The following is a 19,462-nucleotide window of genomic DNA, read 5'->3' on the forward strand; positions in this document are numbered from 1 at the left end:
CCTCCAACGGCTCGAGTCTGAGAGTTTTATTCACCACATCATTGCATTTTTACCTACTCAAGCATCATTGAGGACTTTATCCATTTCTTCAGCTTCAGGTCATGTCGGCTCTAAAAACTCGTTCCATCGCCTCTGACCCTGGAGACTCCTTCCATTAGTGAGCGCTTGTATTAAAGCCCCCGTGTCCCAACATGACTTTACCACCTTCTGATCAATCAGAGAGCGCAGAGTTCCGCGGTGCTGTGGCGGAGGTGCTCAGGTCTCAGTGTGATGTGACGTTGCACAGGTCAGGTTCTCACCCGCTTCTTCCTGCTCCAGGTGAAATGTTATAAGTACTGGCCGGATGATGCAGAGGTGTACGGGGACTTCAAGGTGACCTTCGTGGAGGTGGAGCCACTGGCCGAGTACGTTGTGCGCACTTTCACTCTGGAACGGGTAAGTGAGACACGGAACTCACTCTTACACCTGAACACACACAAATACACACATATAATATAATATGACGTGTGTGTGTCTTGCACCCAACAGAGGGGTTTTAATGAAGTGCGTGAGGTAAAGCAGTTCCACTTCACCGGTTGGCCGGATCATGGAGTTCCCTATCACGCTACAGGCCTGCTGTCGTTTATCCGCCGCGTCAAAATGTCCAACCCTCCGACTGCAGGCCCCATTGTAGTGCACTGCAGGTACACACACACACACACACACACACACACACACACACACACACACACACACACACACACACTGTGGGAAATCTGCGCCCACTGCTGGCTTCTTCACTTGTGCATTTCCTGTTGTATGTATCATATGCTGGCGTGTGGGTGAGAGCGTGCCTGCTGCAGAACAGCAATGCAGACAAACCCACTTCCTGTGCTACACACACACACACGTCTTGTGTTGTATTGTTAAACAGTATAAGTCAGAAGTTTGGACACGCCTTCTTCAGTGGGTTTCCCCCCAAGAGAACAAAGAATCCAAACTATGAAAGAACGATGTAGTAAACAAAAATGTGTTAAAGACCCCAGATGTGTCGGCTGCTTCTCCTTCACTCATCTCAAACCATCTCGCCTGGATTCAGATGGGGTGATTGTGGAGGACAGGGCCATCTGATGCAGCACTCCATCACTCTCCTTCTTGAACAAAAAGCTCTTCCAGAACCTAGAGGTGTGTTTGTCTTGTTTGAAAACAAAGGATGGTCCTACTGAGTGTAAACCAGACGGGACGGCTGCATGTCGCTGCGGATGCTGTGGAAGCCATGCTGGCTAATTGCGTCCTTGATTTAGACAATCAACAAAGCAAGGCACCTCCACACCATCACACCTCCTCTTCCATGCTTCACACTGGGAACCACACATTCAGGAAGCGTCTGCTCACCCTCTGTACGTCTGGTACACTAATGTCCATTCCTTGTGTTTCTTAGCCCAACAAGTTGACCATAAAGATCCTGAGTCTCATAGTCTCCTGCTGTCTCTCCTCTGAACTGTGGATGCTGAAACATGTTTGCCACTTGACCACCAAGAAGCATTTATTTATTTCTGTTGTTTTTGATGGTGGTAATTCTAATAAACTTATCTTCTGCAGCAGAGGTAGCTCTTTAATAGGAAGGTCCTCATGAGAGCCTGTTTTATTATAGTGTTTGATGGTATTGGAGACTGTAGAATTTCTTGTTATAATATGGACTACAGTAGATGTAGTAGTACTGACAGGGCTGTTGACTGAGAAGCATATATACATACAATCTTCTGCAGCAGAGGTAGTTATTGGTTTTCCTTTGCTGGGGAAGGTGCGTCCAAATCTTTTGACTGGAAGTTTTGAATTAAAAAAAAAAAAAAAGGATTATCAATGTTTTTATTTATTTTGTAATTTTTTTAATAATTTTTATTAATTACATTTTAAACAAATCTATAAATTTCCGCTAATAAAAATCCCTAACTGTTATTGAATCTATTGTTTTAATTTATATTATTAAAGAATACATTTGTAAGATTTTAGGGCTATTGTTGTGATGATGATTGTGATGTCACTTCCTGTTTGTCAGCGCGGGGGCAGGCCGTACAGGATGTTACATAGTGATTGACATCATGTTGGACATGGCGGAGCGCGAGGGTGTTGTGGACATTTACAACTGCGTTAAAGCGCTCCGCTCACGACGCATCAACATGGTGCAGACCGAGGTGTGTGTACACACACACACACACACACACACACACACACACCTTCTCTCCATACATGTCAGACAGGTCTTGCAACTGAATGTGTGTGTGTGTGACTCAGGAGCAGTACATCTTCATCCATGACGCTATTTTGGAGGCTTGTCTGTGTGGAGACACCGCGATCCCCGTTTGTGAGTTTAAAGCAGCGTATTACGACATGATCCGCATCGACTCCCAGAGTAACTCGTCCCACCTCAAAGATGAGTTCCAGGTAACACACACTCACGTATCATCATACAACTTACTGTATGAGAGTCAAATAACCTCACTGATGGTGTTTGTGTGTATTAGACGCTGAACTCAGTGACCCCTCAGCCCCAGCCTGAGGACTGCAGCATCGCTCTCCTGCCCAGGAACCATGAGAAGAACCGCTTCATGTCCAACCTGCCCCCTGACCGCTGTCTGCCCTTCCTCATCACCATCGATGGCGAGAGCAGCAACTACATCAACGCTGCACTCATGGATGTAAGAACCATCTCGCTCTTTCTCCCTCCATCTCACAAAACCCCACCATCACTCCGTCTGTCACACACCGTTTCTACCTCAACCGTGCATTCACCATCTGAATATCACTCCATTCTTACAGCTGCACTGAGGGACGTTTGCGCCACCTTCATCAATCACTTTATTACTCTCTTCATCTGCATCAACACGGCATACACGGAGATAAACCTCCATCCACCTCTCCCTTTTCTTTCTCTCCATCCATCCATTCCTTCCTCATGCCCTCGTTATAGTCGAAAGGCACGAGACAAATCCAGTGTGTGTGTTTTTGCTCCTGTTCTGATGAGTGTAACAGAAACTAGAACTCGGTGTAAAAATCCGGAACTCGTTCAGGTTTCATTAAACTGTGGAATCGCTTTTCTGTAACGCTGACGCAGACGTCAGGACTGTACCAGGTAACGTCCCGTCTCACTGTCTGCTTCTCAGACTGGATTTGTTTCATGGCCGCTTTCCATCAGCATGCGTGCGTGTACACACACACACACACACACACACACACTCACTCGTGCACATGTGTGTTTTGGTCGTGTGTGTGACTGCTCCTCATCACTGCTGCATGCTCACGCACATTTGCCTGCGTGTCGAGGCATACACTTGTGTGCCATAGTGTTTTCGCTAAGTCACTGTGTGTGTGTGTGTGTGTGTGTTATGCAGAGCTACAGGCAGCCGGCGGCTTTTATAGTCACTCAGCACCCTCTGCCCAACACTGTAAAGGATTTCTGGAGGTTGGTTTACGATTATGGCTGCACCTCCATCGTCATGCTGAACGAGATCGACCTTGCTCAGGTGAGGACCTCACAAAACACACACACTGCTGTGCTCTCCGTAAGTGTGTGAATGAATATCACTGTTTGATGCTTCACAAAAGCAGATTTATTGTGTGTGTGTGTGTGTGTGTAGGGCTGCTCTCAGTACTGGCCTGAAGAAGGCATGCTCCGGTACGGCCCCGTGCAGGTCGAGCGAGTTTCCTGCTCCATGGACTGTGACGTTATCAGCCGCCTGTTCAGGATCTGTAACCTGACCCGAGTGAGGACACGCTTCTTTACGCTTTTATTTTGAAACCATTTATTTGCAAACGTGTTTAGTTACAAGTGTGCGTGCGTGCGTGTGTGTGTGTGTTTCAGCCACAAGAGGGCTACCTCATGGTCCGTCATTTTCAATACCTGGGGTGGGCAGGGCTGCGAGAGGTTCCTGCCTCCAAGCGCTCATTCCTGAAGCTGATCCTGCAGGTGGACAAGTGGCAGGAGGAGTGTGAAGAGGGGGAGGGGCGCACCGTGGTCCACTGTCTGTGAGCACACACGAGCACACACACACACACACACACACACTTGCAGGAACAGCGCTCTTTTGGAGTCTTCGTGAGGAATTTCAAAAACTTCTGCTCTTGTTTGAAGCTCTTGACGTGTACCTGCATATATAAGATTCTGTTCCTAATAAAGCGGACAGTTAGTGTGTATACAGACCCAGAACCGCGCGTAACTCACTGCTCTGTGTTTGGTGTAGGAACGGCGGGGGGCGCAGTGGGGTTTTCTCAGCCGTCACCATCGTGTGCGAGATGATCAAGAGGCAGAACGTTGTGGACGTGTTTCACGGCGTGAAGAGCCTGAGGAACAGCAAACCCAACATGGTGGACACGCCGGTAAGACGCAGACGCCAAACAGGGAAACCACAAGGGTAAAAATGGCGGATCTTAACGCTGGCTGGGAACACGCCCCCGAGCTGTTGCTATAGAAACAGTAATGTGTCGAAACTGTTATGGTTTTTTTTTATGTACAGAGGAGTTGAGGGCCTTGCTCAAGGGCCCAAGAATAAAATGTATACAATAATTAAAAAATAATAATAATAAAATCAACCTGTTCCCTTCAACCCAAAGTCTCAGGAACAAAAACAATTTTATAGTTGCTACCAACACCTACACCTTCTGACCAATTAGAGTCCAGAACTGTCTTTCAAAATGGGGAAAAAACAGCCAGGGAAAACCCTAACCCTCAATCATACCCATTCTAGCCCTAAACTGGTGTGTGTGTGTGTGTGTGTGCAGGAGCAGTACCGGTTCTGTTACGATGTAGCTCTGGAGTACATCGAGAACTCCTAATAAATAAGGGAAAGGAGGCGACGTCCATCCAGACTGATTTCCCACACACTTGTTGCTGTTCCCGATTGGCTGCGGATGGAAACAGACAAACTGTCAAGCGAAAATAAAGTGTTAGCTTACTAGCATCCTGAAAAGCGAGCGACGGGACAATTCCTGCGTTTTTTTTTTTTTTTTTTTTCCTCAAAACACGAAGGCCGATCTGTTGCATGCGGAATTTTTTTTTTCTGGTTTCGTCTCTTTGTCGTTACGGTTCCCGTCGAAGCACCGTGTATATGATTATAGCTGACGCTGACACGTGTATGAGATCCGGCGTTGCGTTCAAACACACGACGTGGCGTGACCTTGGCTTTGTATTGTGCACTAATGGCTGGCTTATGGATTATTATTGTCTTTTTTTTCAGTTTGTTTTGTAGCAGAATTATAATCATAAGCCAAAGACGAGTGTAAATATGTCTATAAAGCACATCGTTTGTATTTATTTTCTCCCCGAAAGCTAAAAAACAACAAAAATCGCCCTCGTTCCTGCCTGTTTCCCCTGTAAACATTTTTGTGAATAGTTTTTGGTTTTGGTATTATTTCAGTGTTGTGTAGACTCTGGGCATGTGGCGATACGAGGGGGATGTTCACTGCGTATTAAACAGCAGCTTCGCTCTGCTGTAGCTACTGTAAGCGCAGGTATACAATCATGCTATTTTACACCATTTCAAAAACCATACAATATTAAAATAAAGCATTAAAAAGAAACGATGTGATTTGGATCGGATCCTAGTGAACGTTATTATAAAAAAAAAAAAAAAATCAAATGAACAAACCCACAATGACTGAATTTTCCACTTGTGTTGGAAAAAATGGAGTGTATTGGCGAAAGATGACGAGAAAAGCAGAAGCGCGACGTCGTCGATCCTCACGTGCCCAGTCCCATGTTCATTTTGTAATTTGTTTTCAGATTTTTACCTGCTTTTTTTCTGTCCACATAATTGCGAACTGTATCTTTTACTAAAGCGACGTCGAGGAGCAGAACTTTATTGAAAAGACTGAGACCTCGAGCGCTAACATAAGTGTTAAACACCGCGGTTCTTCTGCGGTAAACTCGACACAAGGAAAGGAAGGAAGGAAGGAAGCGCGTCCACGTGGCGCCATGTTGGACTTTGCCACGGGAAGGGATTGGGGGGGGGGGGGGGGTGATTTCCAACAAAACGATCGATCGCCTCATGCATCCTCTGTGTTCTGTCTGTAGCTGTTGTCTTATTGGCTGTAATGAAACTAGTGAAAACCCTTTTAATAAAAAAGATGTGTAAAGTGTTTGTCATGTGTTTTTTTTTTTTATATATTGGGATAAGTGTAAACACTGACTGCACCCCAGGCCTCCTGACTTTACCAACACCCTTACGCCTGAATCTCCACAAAATCTAGTGGAACATCCTCCCAGAAGAGTGGAGCTCATTATATAAGAGCGAAAGAGATCTCAATGTGGAATGGATGATCACCCAAACGTTCAGCCTTTGAACATGAAGGAAAATAAAGACCTGAGAGCATTCTATACGAGCTAGAGAAAAGAAATACAAATGCATAGAGAATAATATCCAGTTTTGGAGTTCAGCAGGAGCTGGAAGCTGCATCACACCACCCAGGAGCGAGGAGAAAAAAAAAAAAATGCTCCTCAAAAACTCCACTCTCAACAATGAGACTTGAGAGGAGTAATGATGCACCAGGCAACCAACTCAAAGACCAAGTGTTATGGGAGGGCAACAAGAAAGAAGCCAAGACAAAAGAAAGCATAAAAGTGACCCAGCTGTGATGTGGGGAGAGGGTTTGTGGTAGAGCTTTCTGTCCAAAACCTGAACCTGAAACCTCCCACGGCTTGAAAACACAGTGAAGCATGGTGGCGGCAGAATCATGCGGCGCGGACGCGAAACTGAAGAACGAGACAATGAAGCAAAATAGAGAAAACCTAAAGCAAACCAGCCAAGAACAGCGACCCAAACATCCCTCCATCTGTAATATGAGAGCATCACTGGTTATACTGGATCTACACTTGCCACTTTATTAGGTACACCTGCTAAAATTAGCCAATCACATAGCAGCCCAACATGCATCATCATCACAGATATTATCAATAATAATAATAATGCATTTCATTTATAGGTGCTTTACAAACCCACTACAACCAATAAGAAGTACGTATACAGTGTCGCTGATTTGCCTGAAAAGATTAGTTTTCAAACGAGATTCGAGCGAAGCGGATTCCACAAATAAGGAGCAGCGTAGCTAAAAACTCGGGATCCCATAGATACCGAACGGCGGATTATGTGACGTCTTAAACGCTGTGGCAGGAAACACAGGTCGACTTTCACGTTACGTTCATATGAAACATCAGGACAGGAAAACCAATCAACCAATCAAAAGAATGTATCAGTTTCTTCATTATAATTAAGTTTATTGCTAATGAGTGAGCCAGTGCAAAACTCCCCAAGATGGTATGAGGAAGAAACCTTGAGAGGAACCAGACTCAAAAAAGGAACCCAGACTGGTGAAGTTCTCCAGTTGCTCAGGAACCTCATGGATCTTTAGCTTGTCGAGGTGGAACCATTTCCAGTTGCAGAAAAACTAAGCATACCATGATATGAAAGTTTTTTTTCCAGAACTGAATAGAATAAAGTTTACTGTGGACGGAAAATCGTGTGGAAACGCAGAAAAAGCCGAGAGCCAATCAGACTGCGGCCTTTAAAAACCCTAAACCTCGACGCCTCTTTTCACGATCAAACCTCAAACACACGACGCCTCTTTTCACGATCAAACCTCAAACACACACCATTATTCCACCAAACAATTTACAACTGATCATTAGCTGAATTGCTAAACAAAAACAAACAAACAAACAAACAAACACTCATAATGGGTGATAAGATTTAAAATGTATATTAAAAGATTATACTTTTAAAAAGCAGTAGTTTGTATAGTCTTTGATTCTCACTACTGTATCTTATATAATATATATAAATTATTTTAACAAGAAAATGATTTATATTAAATATAAAAAATGTAACAATTTAATCTAATATTTAAAAACAGATGTAATAAACCACATGTTTGTGTGATGTTACATTCTATTTATTTTTACACTAATAAAAACAAAAACTATAAAAAAATAAATAAACTAATAGATAATATTTATATGTTACTAAATATTTAATGGCACAGAGTTCTTTTTCATATTATTATTATTATTATTTAATATAAAAAAGTTGTTTTATGGCAAAACAAAAGAAATTAATGCATTTTTATATTTTATTATTTAATATTTTGCTACAGTTTTATTTTCACAATCACATTTTTTAAATTGATACATTTTTATAATGATAATTTGTGAATATTTTGTATATCATTTTAAATATTATTCACTTCAGTGTGCGACAGAATTGTGGGAAATTGTGGAAGGATCTCCGAGAGGGAAAAAAACCCTATAAGAAAACTTTTATAGTCACATTTATTAGCTAAACCTGTCAATCAAACTAAAAGTGAACGGGGTTCAAAACTTCATTTCGGAGGTCTTGAATGCCCCCGAGTGTCGTCAGCCTTGCCGTTTTTTTTCTCCTCCATCAGCACTTTTCCCTTTTTGAGAGAAGAGCGAGAGAATAAAAGCTCACGTGTGGTTTTGTGCTGCAGCTCTGCACAGCGTCGCTTCCCTTTGAGGTCGACATCCTTCACTTCCTGCTCGCGTTCCTCCGATATTTCACGCTATTGTTCTTCGCTCGACGTCTCCGAGCTACAGGGACGCTGTGCTGGTCGAAAAGGTCAAAGGTCACTCCTTTGCCATCAACCTGGCCTTTTCGACCGACTCTTCATCATCATCATCTTCTTCTTATAATAACTATTATTACTAAACCACCTGATGGATGCCTTGATGCTGTGAAGCTCTGCTGTGAGACGGCTCTGTGGACGCTACCGACGATGGCGATGACACTAAGTGAGTTCACTCGCTCTCTGGACCCTGAAACTCTGCCCAGGATTCTGCAGATCCAGTCTGGGATTTACTTTCAAGGTACGAAGCTAATTTCCTACGCTAAAAATATTACTCAAATCCTAATATACATACAGAAGCATTTTATATGAAGAAATGGAGGAAAAAAAGAGAAACTCTTCGTTGGTGATTTTCCTCTGGTTTGTATTTGTTAGACATGAACTTGAACACATTCAACACAAACATATTGGACACATTTCTGTTGATCATGTGGTTAAAATATTTAAATGCAAATAGGTGTTTTCCTGACTCTTTAAACGAAATGTTCCCGCACGTCCGCCTGTCACGTCATGAGTGCAGCAAGACTTTTCAGGCTCGGACTCTCTAAATATACGCACTATTCTGCCTATGTACAATTTTCGGTTATATCACATAGTAGTCGTTGTAACGGCTTGAATATTTACAATAAAGATCATGTAGCAGAAATACTGCGTTTCTTTTTTTCAACAAATGAATATTTTTAATCCGATATATAATATATATCCATCTTTAATCATTTACACAAGAAAAAAAAGGTTAAGCGGGTTAAGATCCGTAACCAAAAGTAAACTTGTAAAGATTCTAATTAAAGCGAGTTCCTAAGCAGTGAGTGTAAATATTGGCGCCCTTAATTTATCCTCAAATAATTCTTTAATTTGTCACTTGATACAATTTCAGCCAGTTTGTGTTTTAGAATTTTAACGCTTTTTCTGTTGGTCTGTGTGGATTTTTGGATTTGTAGAAGATTTATATTGTAAAAGTAATAATAAACGAAATGTTCTGCAATAGTAAGGTAGGACTTTATGCACAACATTTTCTCAGTTGATTCTAATGATAAGAAGTTCAATCACGAGAAGCTTCACAGTAAGTGGTAGATCAGTGATTAATATGTTGGACCGATATTAGTAAATAGGTTGAGAGTTCAAATCCCAGCAAGACCGATTAGGAGCCTTGAGCAAAGCCTTTAACACTTAACCGCTCACTTTTATATAAACAATTTGCCATCTACCCAATGCCATAAATACCTTTTCAATCTGCCTGAAGAGGTGGATTGTGGGCAGGGTGGGTTTTTTTACAGAATTTTTGGAAGCCATTAATGTCCCTGGATTGTGTAGAACATGTTACGCTATTTTTTAGTTGTGCGTTAACTCTGTGCCTCGAGCCTCCATCGCTGACGTTCATTCACAAACCAGAAGCAGAACTATCAGTAACCTCATTCACTGCCGGCATCATCCTGATCTCAGTCTGTGTCCTTCTGAACCAGCATCAGAAACTATTTACTGAAGAAAACATCAAATACACCAAATTCAGTCAATGGAAGATAATATTTGCACTGTATCATGATATTTTGGTGATATTTACAAGCTGTTCGATACCAATAGCGAAAGCACTGCGTGTGAACCCGTGACCTTGAACACTGCGTGTCGTATGTTGCCTCGTTTGCTTCAGGTTCAGTGTACGAGCTGTTCGGAAGAACCTGCTGCCTCTCCACTGGAGATCTGATGAAAATCATCGAGATCACCATCACAAGGTTTGTCGCGCACACTTCGGATGGGACGGACATCAACCTGCCGCTGGAGTACCCGGGTACGTAGAGCGCCAAAGTGTGTGTGAAGTGGAACGCAAACGGTTGCACAATCTGGCATGAAAAACTAGTTTTTTTACTTTATAATATTGGCGAAAATTATGATTATTATGACCATATGATTCCATATTCCAGATTTTGAAATAAGTTCAAAAGAAGTTTAATCTTTCCTTGAATCTTTAAATTCTTTCGCATTTACAAAGATTTCTAGATAATATTGTCTAATTTTTGGTGCAAGACAGCATGTGACAGAAACATAAATAAGTCGGCTAGGGCTCGCTAATGCTAATGCTAACTTTTGCTGGTTGAATTATTTTTCAATATTTATTAAATATCCTTCATATACAAAACACAGATTGTAATTTTTTACTGGAAATACAATTTGTATACTTGTATATTATAGATATATGAACATTAGCTTGTAGCTAGGTTGCATTATTTGTTGCTATGATTTCAGAAAACTCGCCTTAAAATTTTAGCGAAACAAACACAACAGCTTAATCATAAAACTCCAGACACACAAACAAAGCAGTAACGCTAAATTCAATTTGATCTGTAAAGCACAACAACAAACACTATCCATATCAAACAGCTTTACAGAAATATATAAATCAATTATTTGCAAAGGAAAAACAAATGATATGGTATGAGGAAGGAACCTTGAGGGGACTCATCCTCACCTGGTTGTATTGTTCATGTAACAAATGGCTGCAAAGTAACTAAATCAGATAAGAAGCAGTAATAAGTGTAGCTTAGCTACAGTAGCTCTGTGGGACGGCATTGTACAAATTCACTACCGCAAGCAACAAACTGGTGCTTGAAGTTCATGCTAGCAACTAGTCCAGGTTTAGCCTAGTCTTCATCTACAGCACAGTGTCCTAGTCCTATTCTTCCACATTAGGCTCAAAATATACACTACATAGTGTATAGTTAAGTACTTTTCCACAGGAGACATGACCTTTCCAGCCATATGCTATTCTTCCCCAATCTTTTTCCACAAAAAAAAATTATTTCTCCCTTCACTTGAACTGGGATACCAGAACTTGTTCCAGCATGACAATGGCACTGACTAAATACAACCCTAAATGTTGTGTTTATGTAAAAGGTCTCTTCAGGATTGTAGCAGATGCTAAACCTTATCAGAGCATCAGGGAGATCGTACGATCACTGAAGATCGGATCTCATGTACTCAGCCAGCCAACGTTCCTGTCCTTGGCTAAAATCACTCTCCAGCAAGGCTCGCTGAAGAAGCGAGAGATCTTCCGAATTACCTCGGTCTCTCACAACCTGGACAGCGGAGAAGGTCACGTCCAGTGCGAGGTCCTTCATCGAGAGCCCAAGTTCTGCTTCAAGCTCAGCCTGTCGCAGCAAGGGAACTTCTTGGAGTCCGAGGATGACCAGTTTTACACACTCCAAGAGCTCGCCAAGTGGAAAATTCCCAACGGAAGAAAGAGAGTGGTGACTGTGGTAAAAGATGTGGCTGTGAAGGATTTGCTGTTTTCCAATCTGCTGGAAAATGTCAGTGGGGAGTTGACGTTAACGCCCGTGTACGAGTTACAAGCTGTAATGTCGGGTAAGTAACACGTTTTTTATTTGAATGGGGTGGAGGGTCGGATGCAGACATTTCTGAGGCTACTAGGATACACCACCTTTTTTTTTTTTTGTTGCTTCTGAAGTACCTGCCCTGAACATATAAAATGTTTAAATCAAATGTATTGGGAGCAGAGAAAAAAAAACACTATGCAAGTCAGAGGAACTCCAGGACCATAGTTGGGAAACTGAAAGCTAAGCTAACAGTTACCAAGCCTCTGTTCAAACCTTGTTTCAAGGACCACCAAACCCTGGACCTGGCTTAGGAATAAAATTATCTGGTCAACTTAGTCTGATATAAAGCTCTTGATTAAATGCATCCAAGTGAATGGCATGAACTCTGCTGAAAACAGAGTGTAGCATAAGGCAGGTTTTTAGGTGTGAATATTTACAGCAGCAACAGAATGAACATGAAGTTGGAGAAACGACCTCAAGACGAATTGGCCAATTTTAAAGTATTATACAAACTGGATGATGAACTCACGTCAGGCAGGAGAGTTGAGGTAAACTGGAAAACCTAACCTTAACTAATTGGGGGAGAAGGTGTCACAAGACACCCCTCCACCACAGGGGACAAAGCAGCAAACATCCGATAACTAAAATACAATATACACTATAACGCACTAAATCTTACAGTATATCTAGATCTTGCTTGGCTGCTCTTCTGTATCAATCACAATCTCCTTGCAAAACACAACATGTTAAGTGTCTTCAGCATAGCGAAAGCTGATACAGAGATTAGGAGTAACTAAACCCAGTGGCAGTGTATACAAGGACACTTAAGTGGTCCTAAAACAGAGCCTTGTGGGACACCAAACTTGAATTTTGTACACAAAAATCACCAGGAATATTTGCAGGATGATCAAGTAGAGAAGACTTTGATCCAGGACAGAACTTAAAACATTTTTGTCCACCTAGAAGAATACTGTGATCAGCAGCTGAGATCATGAAACACAAGCAATTGAAGGGTCTAAATCCTGAGTAAAACCTTTCAGAAGACATCAAATCTACAGGAATGTCACTTCATAAATAAAGCGATGATGTTTGATGATTAATTTATCTACATCTAACGTCTTTTCCTCCACAGTGGGCAAGAACATCGTGGTCATTCCGTCCAACCTGGATGTGGAAGTCATGGACGTGACGGATCGGTCCGACATGGTCTCTTTCATCCAGCCGGTTTCCCTCCAGGATGTGTTCCAAAAACCTAGTGAGAGTTTTCCCTTAGTGGCTGAAGTGATCGAAAGGCCTACGGTTGAAGGCAACATGCCGGAAGAGCTGACGTCCTTGTTAGAGTGCACAAAAATCATCCTGCACCGTGCTTACGAAGCCAAGCGCATCCTCGCCACGGAAATCTGCCAGGAATCGCCCCGGCGGTTCCTGATTCCAACAAGTTACAACGGACGCCTAAAGCGGCGGCCTCGCGAATTTCCGACCGCGTATGACCTCCAGCGGGCGCAAAGCGACACCGAAAAGCTGCACGTTGTGGCCACTCGGGCTTTTGATTCCACTTATGATGGTTTGGCGTCTGTTTTCGCAGGGGATGAATTTCTAGTGAAGAAAAAAGAACCAAAGCCTGGCGAAACGGCAAATACGAAGGATTCCCTGCTGTGCATGAAGATGAAAGGGAAATCCCACGAGGCAGTACAACTCCCCCTGTTTTTAGACGGCGGATATATGGAGGTTATCCACGATAAACGTCAGTACTCCCTTTCGGAGGTCTGCCGTTGGTTTCCGTTGCCATTCAACGTCAAAGTTTCCGTACGCGATCTTTCATTTAAGGAGGACATTCTGGCCAGAGTCCCAGGGCTGCGCATCGAGGAGGAAATTGTTGACCCGTTTTTGCTAGTCTCCACCATGGACCTCTCGAGCTGGTGGGAAATCGCGGTGAACCGCACCCACATGACTCTTCACGTGGAGAAACGGTGGAACGATGGCGAAGCTGCTTGTAACGTCACCTCGTTCGTTGAAGAGATTTCTGAGAAATGTTACTACACCATGAGGAGGTACGCAATGGCCACGCTAACACCCCCGCCACGCCCACCCAAAACACCCAAACGACCTCCAGAGCGACCAACCAGGATGTCACAAACAAAAGCAGAGAAACCCATCATTTGCTCACCAAAGGTAAGTAACATCGGGGATTTATTAGTTGTTGTGTAGCAAGAAATATTAAGCCATGAACACGATATCCACCTTCTTTTAGACATAATATCGTCACCCTCCAGCAGAATAATTGATCTATTAGCATCCCCTTATTACTGAACCATAATAGTGGCACTTTGCTAACTGATTAGGATGGCGCTAAGATTTCACAGCTGTGTTAAATATTAATGGTAACCTGAATGGACTTGGAAACTACAGATTAAACAAACAAGGCATCAAATTCTGTTTGATATTCAACTGTTAGCAAAAAATTTCACAAATTCAGACATTTCCCAGACGTTTCATAATCTCACAACTTAAATATCACAACAATCAACAATAAAGTCACAACTTACAGTCTACATTTTTCAGCAGACAAGACGAGTCTGTTTGGTGAAACAAATACAGCAAAACCTTTTTTTATTATTATTATTTTAAACGTAGCTTACATTACTTCCAACTATAGACCACCCACCCCTTTTAATATCAAACAAATAAACAAAAAGTCAATAAAAAAATCTGGGGAAAAAAAACAAACATTTAAACTAAAAAATAAATCCAAATAAAGGAAATTTCAAAAAAACAATTTTCCATAAATAATTTGGGGATTTAAAAAATAAAAACAACAAATAAATAATCTGGGGATTTTAAAATATAACCACCTGAGGATTAAAAAACTAATCAATAAACAGGATTTAAATAAGTACAAATAAACAAATCGATCTTTTAAAGACTTCAAAGAGCAAAAGATTTTTGAAAAAGTCATTAAAACTAAAATAACTTGCTATTAAACAAATGATGAATTTCTTGTAATAATTAAATAATAATTACATTAAAATGTTTGATATGATATGGGTCAAAAATATGCTGTTTTTTAACTCATCAAAACTTTGTTGGATGATTGTGGTGTCCGAGTGCAGTAATGGAACTTTTTGACACACTAATATATATATATATATATATATATACACACACACACACACACACACACACACACACACACACACACACACTAATATAACACAATTAAGTCAGTTTAGTGGGAGATACTGCTGTTTACACGCGTCATCCAACCGGCACGCAGCAAAAACAAACAATTAAACAAACAACCAGCCAACAAACAAACAAACAAATAGTGGCATTTACTCACTGGTTTGATGTTTTTTTTCCCCAATGATCCTCCAAGATGGTTTTACATTCCCAATTCCGGCTTATTGGAAACTCATTTAATTACAATAAATAAAGTATTATTTTATTTTATTTTGAGCAAACTGTCCGCGTGCATCACAACGCCACTGCCTTGTCCAATCAGTGACGTCTACACCACGTGATCACACCTTCAGCTGCAGGACAATCAAATAAACTGCAAATAAATCTGCAGAAAATCATGAAACCAAAAACCAACATTGATGTTTGACTACAGACACGTGAACTGTAATGATTTATCATTCAAAAACCATTTAAATTAAAAAAATAAATAAAAAAACCCTGAAGCTTAAATGAATCTTCAACCGGAAGTCATCATTAGCCCCGCAATTACGTCATCGCCAAGCGTTTGTTATAATTGAGTTATTGGGTATATAATAGTAGTAATCGGAAATTCGATAATAATACTCAAATACAAATACATAATAACACAAAATGAAATTGTATTATATATGTTTTTATATTTGGTTTATTTAGTATTTGGTTATAAATATATTTAGTCTGTCTAAAATAAAATAAAAAATTAAAAATAACTTTTTGCGTCTTTCTGCTGCCATCTAGTGGCGGTTGATGGTGTTTCTCACTAGCAATGACATTCGGTATAACTCTCACAAGTCTTTTATTAATTTTTAATCAAATAAAGGCTTTTCTCCACATTTTCTTCCATGCCTGAAACTAATGAAAAACTTTTGAATTCCATTGTGCCGTCAGGTTTTGCATGTGGTTGCTTTGTGTTCTATTTGAGATTCACCCAGAATAAGATTTTAATGCTTGGAAATGGCGTTGATGTGCGTCAGTTACACATAATACAGTGTAAAGTTTAGACCCACATAAAGTTTTAAAAAGTGTTTTGTCAAAACATGTTTGAATACAAAAGTACATCATTAACATACATTCAATTAACACACACCGTCGAAAGTTTGGAAACACAGAGTTTTAGGGTTTTTTAAACACGTATTTTCTTTATGTTTCTACTTAAAAAAAAGTTTTTAATTGGGTAAAATACAAAAACATAAGAAATGGACAGCGAATTAGTGGACGAAAGTTCTGTGAAGGGACATTTTTGTCTCCAACAAAAAAACTGATGGAATACAGAAGAGAAGATTTTAGCAGATGTCACCACACCCCCACAGTCAAACATGGAGGTGGAAGTTTAAAGGTTTGGAGCAGGGGCTGTTGGAGAGAAAGTGAAAAGAATCCTAAACAAACATGGCAACCATCCCAAACAGTCGTCTGGAGTGATCTATCATGGAACGACCTGCCCAGTCACCCTATTGAACTGCTCTGGGATGAAGAGAATCTCTAACTAGTGAAGAACATCTTTGGCGGGTTTTACAAGAGGAATGAAGTAAAGAGCAAAGTATTTCAGCTGAACGTTTCCAGAGAAACGAACTGTCTGGAGTGTGTAAAGCTGTTCTCCGTGCTAAGAAAGGAACCCACGCTGGTGGCAGGTGGAAATGATGCAGGTGGAAGTGTTTTAGGTTTTGCTCATGCGCAGTACAGGGGGGGGGACGTGAGTGTTTTCAGACGTTTCAACGTGAATGAGCAACTTTTTGAAAATAAAAGTGTGGATGGAGAGCGTAATGAAATCCATAGAAGACGCCACACTTTTCACAGCCGCTGTATATTTGAACAACGCTAGTAATTGCTGAACACGGTGAGCGTCTGTGGATGAAACTGATCTCCTGCTTGTTTTGTGTCACGTCAGACTGCTCCAGTGAGCCGAGAGACGTTCACTGACTGCACTACGCCAGAGATGGGGAAAAGCCCATTGATTCCCTCTATGTTACCCAGAGCGACTCTACAGAGAGGTACGGACCAAATCAGATGCACCGGAAATGTAGATCAATAATATATTATAGAATGTGTGTATGATGGAGTTCAAACATTCAAAAGGAAAATAATGATTTACAGTTGATGTTTAGCATTAGCATAGCATTATTTACCTGAGGTAATACTATGCTAAGTGTGTGTGTGTGTGTGTGTGTTTCTCTCCCCAGCTGTCAGCCGAGGCCGCAGTCTGGAGGAGGTGTGTGTAAAACAAGCAGATGATGAGGACGCTCACGATTACGAATACATCGACGAGGACGAACTCGAGAACATCAGGAAGCAGTTAAATGAGCAGTCCATTAGCCTTCCCGCTAAAGTTAAACCGAGCAACACGATATAGATTTTATGTAAATCACACTAGATGGTGAAAAAAATAACCTACCAAATGAAATCTACAGGAAAATAACACACCTGGGTTTCCCCCCCATACAAATCTATTCACGTGCATATGGAAATGTTTACATCTATGCCTTCAGAGAGATACCGTCACAGTGAGAAGGCTTTATCATCATCATCCTAACTCTGGATTAGAATGCTAGCAGGTGTGACAATTAATTAGCCACTTTGCATATGCACATACACACTATGCGAATAAAATAACTGAGAATGTAATGTTTGATGAAAGTATTGATTTTTTTTTGTTTTGTTTATTCATCGCAGCACCTAAACGTTAACAGTAAAACGACTCATTTTGGAAAAAAAAGGATAACCAATTTTTTTTCCTTATTATTTGTGTCCACAAATCTAGACAATAAAAAAGATCTTCTTCTGCAATTCTTCTGATTGATGAAGCCACAAGATGGCGCTCAATACGCATTCTCGGATCGTACAGCTCATGCGCTCAGCACCCACAAGCATCTTCCTCGAATTCCTGACACACATTCATTCATTCCAGCTGATTTCTGTAGATTTTGATTTATAGACAATTTCAAAAAGCACTGAAAACAACTGTGTGTACAAGATCAAAAAGAAAGGAACAGACGCTCAAAACAAGCCAGTCAGAACAAAGGAAAACAGAGCGGATCAAAAGGAACCGAACAAATACAATATATAAAAGAAAATGGATCAAAAGAGATATGACGAGATAAAAGAGAAAAAAATTTACAGTTCAAAGAGAGTATATCAAAAGGGAAACTGGCTGGATCAAAGAGAATATAACTGATCAAATCAAACAGAAAACAACAGACCAGATCAAAGAGAAGTTGTTAAAGGGAAATTTGTCAGAACAAAGCAAAAATAACTGACCAAGTAAAAGAAAAAATACTAACCAAATAAAAGAGAAGATACCTGGCTAGATCAAAGAGAAAAGTAACTGACCAGATCAAAGAAAGCATAAATGACCAGATCAATGAGAACATTTTAAAAAGGAACTGGTCAGATCAAAGTAAGTGGAGCAAATCAAAGACAACTGACAGAGACCAGATCAAATGGAACTTATAAATTTGAAAATCCCAGAACAGATCAGAGAAAACTGATTGGATCATTGATTAGAGGGAGATCAGACCTAAAGGAGAAGAGAGCAGACAAAACATAAATGAAAACAAAAAACGAACTATTTTTTATTTATTATAACCATCACCATCCAGATCACTAGAAGAACATTGGACTTAAGGCTCTACGCTGGTCAGGGCAAACCACACACAGCGAGAGCGTTGAATATTGTTATTGCTGCTTGATGTTGACGTGTGATTGGCCGGAATGAAAGGAACAGAATCAGGAACCCTGTTGTGGATTATTGGAGAACTCGAGTCATCTGAACTGAAAGTTGAAATCTGTTCTGCGTTCATGTTTGGACTGCGACATTGTGTCCCAGTGATGGACGTGAGCGTTATAGACGTAATAACCAGAGCCACGGTGTGTGTGTGTGTGTGTGTGTGTGTGTGTGTGTGTGTGTGTGTGTGTGTGTGTGAATACAACAACCTGATTGTAAAGTTCTCATTATAAAGTCACAGCATACAAACACCATCTGTCCGTGTCGATGGAACACACCCCGACACGCTGATGACTTAGTCCACCCTCTCAGGGGAACATTATTTATGGGTCAATTTCATTTATTTGGCAGGTATTGTTCTGTATTGATTCTGTAGCACTTCCTAAGTTCTTCTTCTGGGTTCAATGTGACCTTGGACTTCCTGTTAGAAAAGGACGAGAGTTAACACATGACCAACCTTTCTGACGTTTTACTCAGTTACAGCCTTCAAAACGGTTTCTACCATGTTTCTGTGACACAGCTGAAACGAGTCCCTCTGCTCAGAGGTGTGAAAAAAAGATCCAACCACAGTAATGAGAAGAAC

The 19,462-nt window shown here is 41.0% G+C and overlaps 2 protein-coding genes across 32 annotated transcripts in view; both read left to right on the forward strand.

Annotated features, from left to right (window-relative positions):
* The window catches only part of ptprk (protein tyrosine phosphatase receptor type K), a 104,460-nt gene extending 99,138 nt beyond the window's left edge, over window positions 1-5,322 (forward strand). For all 31 annotated transcript variants that reach the window (XM_083534358.1, XM_083534359.1, XM_083534366.1 and 28 more), the window contains 10 exons: window positions 319-435; window positions 529-683; window positions 2,039-2,174; window positions 2,275-2,424; window positions 2,505-2,678; window positions 3,372-3,503; window positions 3,618-3,743; window positions 3,842-4,005; window positions 4,221-4,356; window positions 4,759-5,322. In XM_083534358.1, the coding sequence (XP_083390484.1) occupies window positions 319-435; window positions 529-683; window positions 2,039-2,174; window positions 2,275-2,424; window positions 2,505-2,678; window positions 3,372-3,503; window positions 3,618-3,743; window positions 3,842-4,005; window positions 4,221-4,356; window positions 4,759-4,812 (1,344 nt within the window). In that variant the 3' untranslated portion in view covers window positions 4,813-5,322. The remainder of the gene's footprint in view (window positions 1-318; window positions 436-528; window positions 684-2,038; window positions 2,175-2,274; window positions 2,425-2,504; window positions 2,679-3,371; window positions 3,504-3,617; window positions 3,744-3,841; window positions 4,006-4,220; window positions 4,357-4,758) is intronic.
* Window positions 5,323-8,325: 3,003 nt separating this feature from the next.
* On the forward strand, window positions 8,326-17,777 carry themis (thymocyte selection associated). The gene is made up of 6 exons (XM_083534466.1): window positions 8,326-8,854; window positions 10,262-10,399; window positions 11,503-11,970; window positions 13,075-14,114; window positions 17,047-17,149; window positions 17,339-17,777. The coding sequence occupies exons 1-6, from the start codon at window positions 8,764-8,766 to the stop codon at window positions 17,506-17,508; spliced, it is 2,010 nt and encodes a 669-aa protein (XP_083390592.1). The 5' UTR covers window positions 8,326-8,763; the 3' UTR covers window positions 17,509-17,777.
* The last annotated feature ends 1,685 nt before the right edge of the window (window positions 17,778-19,462 follow it).

The sequence above is a fragment of the Silurus aristotelis genome (assembly GCF_946808225.1).
Source record: "Silurus aristotelis genome assembly, chromosome: 28".
NCBI lineage: Eukaryota > Metazoa > Chordata > Actinopteri > Siluriformes > Siluridae > Silurus > Silurus aristotelis.

Excerpts from the sequence above, each read along its gene's own strand:
- themis (XM_083534466.1), top strand. The coding sequence starts at position 8,764 with ATGGCGATGACACTAAGTGAGTTCACTCGCTCTCTGGACCCTGAAACT. Across the intron at positions 8,855-10,261 it reads GTCTGGGATTTACTTTCAAG|GTTCAGTGTACGAGCTGTTC; the intron begins GTACGAAGCTAA and ends CGTTTGCTTCAG. Across the intron at positions 11,971-13,074 it reads GTTACAAGCTGTAATGTCGG|TGGGCAAGAACATCGTGGTC; the intron begins GTAAGTAACACG and ends TTTCCTCCACAG.